Source organism: Macaca nemestrina, chromosome 2 (assembly GCF_043159975.1).
Source record: "Macaca nemestrina isolate mMacNem1 chromosome 2, mMacNem.hap1, whole genome shotgun sequence".
NCBI lineage: Eukaryota > Metazoa > Chordata > Mammalia > Primates > Cercopithecidae > Macaca > Macaca nemestrina.
In genome coordinates, this window is record NC_092126.1 from 45,582,633 (window position 1) to 45,591,944 (window position 9,312).

The 9,312-nt window shown below is 35.9% G+C and overlaps 1 protein-coding gene across 4 annotated transcripts in view; it reads left to right on the forward strand.

The window, feature by feature from the left end:
- The window catches only part of U2SUR (U2 snRNP associated SURP domain containing), a 54,044-nt gene extending 45,218 nt beyond the window's left edge, over positions 1-8,826 (forward strand). For 3 of the 4 annotated variants that reach the window (XM_071091068.1, XM_071091066.1, XM_071091069.1), the window contains 4 exons: positions 2,116-2,226; positions 4,817-4,935; positions 6,116-6,292; positions 7,480-8,826. In XM_071091068.1, the coding sequence (XP_070947169.1) occupies positions 2,116-2,226; positions 4,817-4,935; positions 6,116-6,292; positions 7,480-7,618 (546 nt within the window). In that variant the 3' untranslated portion in view covers positions 7,619-8,826. The remainder of the gene's footprint in view (positions 1-2,115; positions 2,227-4,816; positions 4,936-6,115; positions 6,293-7,479) is intronic. The other variant, XM_071091067.1, reaches the window with a different exon arrangement.
- The last annotated feature ends 486 nt before the right edge of the window (positions 8,827-9,312 follow it).

Consider the following 9,312-nt stretch of genomic DNA (forward strand, 5'->3'; position numbering starts at 1 on the left):
TGAGATAACTGCCACTGCACTCCAGCCTGGGTGAGTGAGACACTGTCTCAAAAAATAATTAATTAAAAAAAAAAAAAGTGAAAACAGATGGAAAAAGGACAAAATTGGAGAATGTAGAAGAAACATTCATGAAGTCAAAAATAGTGAAAATGCCAGTTGGGGCCAGGCATGGCGGCTCACGCCTGTGATCCCAATACTTTGGGAGGCCAAGGTCGGTGGATCACCTGAGGGTCAGAAGTTCGAGACTAACCTGGCCAACATGGCGAAACCCCATCTCTGCCAAAAAAAAAAAAAAAAAAAAAAAAATTCAAAAATTAGCCAGGCTTCGTGGCATGTGCCTTGTAACCCCGCTACTTCGGAAGCTGAGGCAGGAGAATCGCTTGAACCTGGGAGGTGGAGGTTGTAGTGAGCCGAGATTGTGCCGCTGCGCTCCAGTCTGGGCGACGGAGTAAGACTCCATCTCAAAATAAAAAAAGAAAGAAAATACCACTTGGAATGGGGAGAAATGGTAAAAACTAAGTTGTAGTAAAGGGGGTAAAAAGCAAATGAGGTCTTGTTTTGAAGTATAAATAAAATGCTGTAGCAGCATTTAGTCCATTTAAAGGATATATCAATGTCTGAATAAAATAGGATAAAATGTTGGCATCTACAGCAATTTCGTGGGACAAGAATGTTTCCTGTTTCTCTTTGAGTGGAACAATATTGAGCAGATTGGCAGCCCAGTGGTACCATCCAAGATCCATGTGCTTTCTACCACTTGGAGGATCTTCCAGGTCCTCATACTTTTCCACCTTATTAGTCCTCCCTTAGAAATCAAGAAGAAGGTATTTTCACCCTTGTAAATTTTTTGGGTAATTTAAGCTCCTTTAAGCCTTAGGGTAGTTTTTATTTTAACTACTTTGTGAAGTCTTTATTTTTAAATTCAAAATAAATAATGAATTTATTCTTTTTACTATTTTTATATAGTACACAATTTTAAGATACTTATATCTCCAGAATAAAAAGCAAAATTAAGCTCACTTATTGCAGGTTTTTTCTCTCCCTGTAACTGATTTTACTAGTTTTTTCACATCTTTATCCATTGCCATTATATATTATATGTATGTGTTTGTGTGTAGGTGTATTGGCCAGAAATCTCTGGGTAAACATCTATCTAGGTGGTCTGTTTTTACAAACAATGCTACAATGAATATTTTGTACAAATACCTTTGTCCACTTATATAGGTAATAAGAGATGGAAGTTTTTCTGTTTTGTTGTTTTTTTTGAGATGGAGTTTTGCTCTTGTTGCCCACGCTGGAGTGGAATGGCACCATCTCGGCTCACTGCAACCTCCACCCACCGGGTTCAAGCGATTCTCCTGACTCAGCCCCCTGAGTAGTTGGGATTATAGGCATGCACCACCATGCCTGGCTAATTTTGTATTTTTAGTAGAGATGGGGTTTCTCCATGGTGGTCAGGCTGGTCTCGAACTCCCGACCTCAGGTGATCCGCCTGCCTCAGCCTCCCAAAGTGCTGGGATTACAGGCGTGAGCCACTGCGCCCGGTCTGATCTGTTTTAATCAGTATTTGCTCTTACTGTCTTATAAAGTACCCTCCAAATATGATTTAACCTTTTCTTTGTGTTTTGATGTCTAGTGGTTGCACTGTGAGTGAGATCTTCAGACTTTGTGCAGCTTTGTGTGTTTGGTCTTACATGAGCTGAACCGGAATGTCACAGCCCTCCCACCTTCCACCCTCGCCTGTTTTTTAAAGATGTTTATCTGCATTCTGCTGACTGTCATATCTTGCTGGCAGTGTGCTTGCCTTTAGCAACCTTGCTTTTCTGATTTGGGGAACCAGATACCAAATTTGTTATAATTGTGTTGAGAGTAAGTGGGTTCTTACAGCCATGAAGCACGACTCATGGTTTTTGAATCCTCTCATGACCAGAGAGGGCTCCCATCTGGTCAGCTGATTTTTGCCTAGTTGGACTTGTCTGACAATTGGCCTTCAGGTTAGGTTATATTTTGACTAAGTACTAATTAGTTACTACTTTGCTATAGAAAAGAAGCAAAACAATGCTTGAGAATCTAGAATGATGAAAATGCTTATTTTTAAAATGTTTTATTTCACAGCTCAAAGTTATGAAGTTTCAGGATGAATTGGAATCTGGGAAAAGACCTAAAAAACCAGGCCAGAGTTTTCAGGAGCAAGTAGAACACTACAGAGATAAACTTCTTCAACGAGTAAGGAATAAGTATACCCAACAATACACATTTTTTGAAGTTATTTATTTGACTTCCTAGAATATTGGTATACCTAAAGATGATTTCAAATTATATCCTTTGTATAAATTTTGAATACTGGTAGACAATTAGAAACATTTGAAATTTGATATTTTAAAAGTGTTTGGATTGGAAAGGAGCTGAAAGGCAACAGCACACTATTTTATTCTGGGTACTACCTGTGGACAAGAAGATTAATTCTGCTAACAGCATGCTTTTGAAACTGGAAAACCCTTCAGGACAAGTCACATTTGTGACGGTGAGACACCAACAACCCTGAGAGGTGGTACAGAAAGAAAAAGATGGAGGCAGGGTTTGGGAAGTTCTGGTGTTGAGAAGTTTATTTCATTTCTCATGGTTTCCAAGGAGGGACAGCAAGTGGTAGAATACCTCACTGGTGAGCTTTGAGTGTTTGAGGCACTTTATCTTCTCGTGCATCACAAAATTTGTAGGAACATGCAGAGAATTTTAGAACCAGGAACTCCAGGAATTTTGTTGAGACTGCTATTAATTTTGACTGTCATTGCAAAGAGTAATAATAATAATGAGATTATATAGAAAGTGAAATAGGAAAGAGCCATAAAAAGGGAACTTACAATCACTATGAAGTTGTTAATATACAAAACTGGTGTCGGGGAGGAGTCTGGTAGAGCAACTGTGGTGCCGCTCTCTGCTGCGTACTCCTAGGCAAGTCACTGTAGCCTGCTTTTTCTCTGAAACTGGGTTGATATTCCCAATTTTGTAAGATTATGAGTTAGATAATAGCTACTGTTTTTACTGTTACTCTTCATTATAAGTATTTTAGCTATACTATGGTTCCTGTAAAGTAGACATCTGAATCAGGAAATCATTTTCATTATCAATCAGGAAATGCATCCTACAGATCACCAGAGAAGTCAGTCTGCTCAGCACTACTCTTTAAAAAGTTGCACTCTATATATTTGGAAAAAAGATAAATGAGATTTCGTAAAAGATGCTACTTATGGCCAGGCGCAGTGGCTCACGCCTGTAATCCCAGCACTTTGGGAGGCTGAGGTGGGCGGATCACCTGAGGTCAGGAGTTCGAGACCAGCCTGACCAACATGGAGAAACCCCGTCTCTACTAAAAAAATACAAAATTAGCGGGGCATGGTGGCACATGCCTGTAATCCCAGCTACTCAAGAGACTGAGGCAGGAGAATCACTTGAATCTGGGAAGCGGAGGTTGCAGTGAGCCGAGATGGCGCCATTACACTCTAGCCTGGGCAACAAGCTTGAAAAAGCCTGGGCAACAAGCTTGAAAAACTGTCTCAAAGAAAAAAAAAAAAAGATGCTGCTTACCTATACCCCCATAGGAAATTATGCCTTGAGATGCTTACTGTTCTGATGGTAGCAAGCACAAAATGAATAATACTTACATTACCACTTTAGTCTCCTTGCACTCTATGATTATAATTGGAGAGAAGGAACATGATCTTTGCCTGATTCTGTAAATAGTTGTATTAGAACACAGCTATGCACATTGACTTAGGTATTTTGTAGGGTGGCTTTCACTCTGCTGTGGCAGGGTGGAGTAGTTGTGACAGAGACTGTATGTGGCCCATAAAGTATTTACTGTCTGGCTCTGTATAAAAAGTGTTTGCCAGCTTCTGGTATAGGCTTTTTTCACCTTTTAAAAATTAGAAGAATCAGCTATCACATAGCTTGCTTGATGCATATAAATCATAGAGAAATTAAATTCCTGTTAATGAAGAACTTAGTTAGTTTTGTGGATTTATTGTCCGTAGCCACTCCTTTGTATGCGGAAATCAGAATTTGAAATGAGAAGTGACAGTTGTAGCATGCAAATATGTTATTTTTTTGGTTTATTGTAGAGTCATGTAGTCAGTTTGTATTTAGGATTTAAAATTTGCAGTGTAATTGGTACTTGTTTCCCACTAATAAAATTTTGATGGAAGATACTATGAATAACCATTTTCCTTTTCCAGCCTTTTTTCTTTGGTAAGAGCTCTTTTTGATTAAATCAACTTGTTTATAGTTAGAGGGATCACTTTCTACTGACTATTTTATTGTAACTTATGATGGATAGGGCAGTACATTGTTGGCTTTTTCTGATTCGAACTTTTCGGCAGGTGGGACAGTAGGGGAAGAGCTCTGATTCTAGAGCTTGGTCTCAAATTCTGACCTGACTCTCCTGTGTGACCATGGACATGGTACTTAATCTTTCTGAGTCTCAATTTTCATCTCTAGAATGAGGATAATAATAATTTTCTTAGGGATGCTTTAAATGATTGCATGAAATGGTCTGTGGAAAGTTGTTTAGTACATTGTTTGGCCTATGGTAAGCACTCAGTAAATGTTTAGCTGCTGTTGCTAGGATTAGTTTTATTTAGTATAAGCAAAAGAAATGACTAGTTTTCCCTGGAGGGGTAGATTTTTTTTTAAAACAGTATTGTACCTTAAGTAGTAATTTTAAAAATTATTTCCTATAAGAGAAAATATTGTTATATAAATGAGATTAACCCAGATTGATATTTTTAAACAACTTAATATTTTTTATAAAAAATAACAGGAGAAAGAGAAAGAGTTAGAAAGAGAACGAGAAAGAGACAAGAAAGATAAAGAAAAATTGGAATCTCGCTCCAAAGACAAGAAGGAAAAAGATGAGTGTACTCCGACAAGGAAGGAAAGGTATAACATTTCTCATATTTAATGCATTTAGTGGTTTCAAGATTTGCAGTGGTGTTTTATAATATTTTCATTATTGATGCCAGCAAACTGGAAATGTTTGTTCATGATAAACTTGTTTGGGTCCTGCTTGCAGAAGGCGGAAGTAGCAGAGAAATGGGGCATTTAGTTGGCACTTAGTTAACTGGGTGCATCATCCCTTCACATGGTTTATATGGTATCCTTAGCCTTAGTTCAGTGCAAGAATTCAATTACAGTATTAGATATCAAACCTGAGGCTTGTGTAACAAAACAACTTGCTAGATCTTCCTTGTTGCATCCAATTTAAGCATTTTTTTCCAGTATTTGTGCTTGAGGCTGCTACTTGTCAACTTGAGTCTTAGTCTTATCTTTAAAGGAGATTGTTACATAGGCCATAGGTCACTTTAAGTCTTCATTCTAATCAAAAGCATTTCTCTTTCCGTTTTTATTTCTTACTCTCACAGTTCCTAAATCTGATTGAGTAAAGAAAATTGTTTCCTTTAACTGAACTGAGGTTTTCCTAATAAAAAGACCAAGCTGTTGCAAATAATAATCTAGCTTAGTCACTCTACAGATAGTTACAAATAACAAGTTATGCCAATTGGTTAAAAGTTTGCCACTTTTTTGTCTTTTATTACTATTATGACATAATTTTAGATTTATAGGAAAGTTGCAAGAATAGTATAATTGATAGTTACCCTTCACCCACATTACCCAAATGTTAAAGTATTTCTACTTTCGCTTTATTCTTCCTCTTCTGTCCCATCTCCAACCATTTAAGAATAATTTGCCAACATGATGCCCCATTCTCTTAACCACATTCATTTAACCACAATAAAAATAATCAGTTTAGGAAATTAACATTTAAAAAAACTGATATTTAATCCAGAGACCTTAATTGAATTTTGCCAGTTGTTTTAATAACCTCTCTCATTGCAAAGAGAAAATCCAATTTAGTTGAATTCAGTTGTTGTCTCTTGACAACCTATCTTTAAGACTTACTTGTTCTTGTTACAAAGGACTTTGAATATTGTTAAAAGTAACATTACATGGTTAGAATAAAAGAGTAAGCTGGTAGGAATTAATAGCTAATTTAGTAAAGGAAAATGAATACCTGATCCTTTGCTCATTTATGGAATGTTTTGGGGGCTTTGTTCCATAGGAAGAGGCGACACAGTACATCCCCCAGCCCATCTCGCAGTAGCAGTGGTAGACGAGTGAAATCCCCATCACCAAAATCGGAGCGATCAGAGCGTTCAGAAAGATCTCATAAAGAGAGCTCACGGTCCAGGTCATCTCACAAAGATTCTCCTAGAGATGTTAGCAAAAAAGCCAAAAGGTAAATGCAAGTCATTTTTGCTAATATTTCAGATACTAGTTTCCTTGTCATTTCATCAGCTTTTGAAAATAATTTGGTTGGCATACATTTTTTTTTTAAGGATTTTAGAAAACCAAAGAGGTACACTTTCATTTTTGGTTATTCCTCCCCACCTCCTCATCTCGATCTCTTTCATGACTGAAGTGAAGGCTTCCAACAAGTGAGGACCAGCCAAGAATTTTAAACATCATATCCAATGTTTTCTGTGGAATAGGGTTAGCTGCTTTACTTTTCATTCTGTTCTTTAGTTTCTATAGAATATTATTGGATTTTTGTCAAAGCTGAAAGCAACATACATTTTTTTCCCCATAGCAATATTATTAGCAAGTTCTTGGGTAGATACTTTTGGAAATACATATCATAAATACATTTTTTTCAGTATGTATTTTAGTATTTCATATACTTTTTTCCTTTAGTTCCAGAAAAATGGTTCAGAAATGTATTATTTATCTGGTGATACATAGAGGAATTTTCCTAAGAGCTAAAACTGCTTTATATGCTAATACTTTATTACTGTAACTATTTTTAGTGAAATCTTTATAGAATAGATACCTTTCTCCTTTTCTAAATGGCACTTGCATATATATGTATGTATGTGTTATATGTATGTATATGTACATGTGTGTTTATTGGTTTGAGTAATCTTCATACACAGCACTTACAAAATTCTAATGTCTTAAATGATGCCCTTGAACGATACTGCAGTAGTTGTTTGCTTCAAGGTGATAAACTTCAAAGCTGCTGTGTTTTTTAAATTTTGCGAATGATCTTAGGTGCAACTTTGAACTTTATCTTGTAGATTAAAGGTTCAAATTTGGGGGTTATAGGTCACTTGGGGAGCTTGTTAAAAATGCGAATTCTTAGTTCTAACCTCCAGAGATTTTGATTCAGTAGAGCAGTGATAAGGCACAGAAATCTGTCTTTGTAAACAAGTGCTCTACTGATGATCATTGATGCAGTGCATAGTAAGTACAAAATAAATCCGTGTGTGTGTATGTATAATAGAGTTTAAAGTTTAGAAGTTCATAGTCTTATTCCAGTGATTTTTCACCATGCTCTATTAAAGGTCATTTTCAATAGTTTAAGGCTAATCAATTTTGATCACATGAGTTCTTTCTTTATCAATTGGGATTTTTTTGTTTCCTTAGATCACCATCTGGTTCAAGGACACCTAAGAGGTCTAGGCGATCACGGTCTAGATCCCCTAAAAAATCAGGGAAGAAGTCCAGATCCCAGTCCAGATCTCCACACAGGTCTCATAAAAAGTCAAAGAAAAACAAACACTGACGTAAATTTTTAAGATGCTGTCACTTATTGGAAATGCGATTTGTTTTGTGCCTGAACGGTCTGTTTTTTAAAAAAACAAAAACAAAAAATCAAATGAAAGAGCATTCCTGGGGTTTTTTGTTTGTTTGTTTGTGTATGCATGTGTAAACTCATGAGCAACTGCATCTGTAGATGTCATTGTTTTATATTGTGTAAATTACTTTCATTGTGGCTATTTCTCAAGATGAAATTTTTATTGTTCTAATGGATTTCATCAGAAATGTGTATAATGGATCTGCTGACAGTAGTAGTATTTTTAGGATGTTGTGACTTAGCAAAAATAATACAGATGTCTTCCCCCCTTTTGTAGCTTTGACAATTTGAATTAGATTTCAAATAAAATCTGAACAGAAAACTATAATGTTGTTTTTTTGCCCCACCGGTGATATTAAGTCCCTTAAAGTCCTACTGAGTTTCACACTACTGTTGTGTTTCTTATACCTGATGCACTTTATAAGCCCCAGTGTTCAAGTAGCTTAAGTTTTATATTTACTAAGATGACTATCCAAATTAAGGAACCTGAGACTCCTATTTGGTGGTTTGCTAAGCATTTTCCTTGATAAGTTTCTCTTGGGTAATACTAATACCCACATATCAAAGACTAGGTAGATATGGCATGGCGTTTTGTTAGTGGAATGCCTGGATAAAACATTTTTTCACAGAAGCAATATAATTTCCATACATCCAACCTATGTTCTGAGCAACTACTTACTTTTAGGGGGAAATTAAATATCTTTTCAATTCCTCTTCTATTATGAAAGAAGTTTATTTGTCAAACAAATTTTCTAACAAGGTTTGGCCATAGAATTCTCTTGTATGATCGTTGACCTTTTATAATCTTCTGTAGGCTATCTTTCAAACACTGGCATCAGAATATTTTTTACAAGTTTCAGTTTAAACAGCTTAGTTGGTTCCCCGCCTACTCCCCCCACCCCCGCCCCCAAGAGACTTGGGTTTAGTTGTAGCTTTAAGTAAAATTTAAAAATAAAATGTATTTCAGGAAACTTAGTATCTAATGGTTTGTAAATTCAAGGTGCAAAAAGTTGATTTAAACCATTTGCAGAGTTGAACTCTTATGAAAATAAATTTGCTACGATATGAGGAAGAAATAAAACTTGTGTAATGTTGGTCATAATACTGCTATAAATAAAGGGTTATGTAGAATTGAACTGACACTATTATTTGTGAATCTTGATTTCAGTTTTTTATGTAGACACTTTATACAGTGGTTTGATGGGTTTTTTTTTTTCCTCCCTAAAAGAGAAAGTAGAAAACTATTCTAACAATGGATTATTTTGATTTAACTTGCTTTTTTAAAAAATCTTTTCAACTTGTTTTACTTAATCTTGCCTAGTCACAAAATAAGATACGCTGTACCCATGGTTTGGAGAGTAGCTATATTAGCTGAGCAGTGAGATACACTATTTCCAAACGGTGCACACCCACAGTAGCTTTGGAAATGAACCAATCGCTGTTTTACTTGATGGTTCTTATCAGCATGCAAATATTGCTTGAAAGTCATTTCCTTATTCACTGTTTTGTTAGTCCATTTTGTTAGGAAACATTAATTCCTAAAAATTTGTTCAGAATAATTAAAAGTGAACATTTGGTGCTGATACTCAAAAACCTATAAATGTAGCCATTTAAAAAATAAC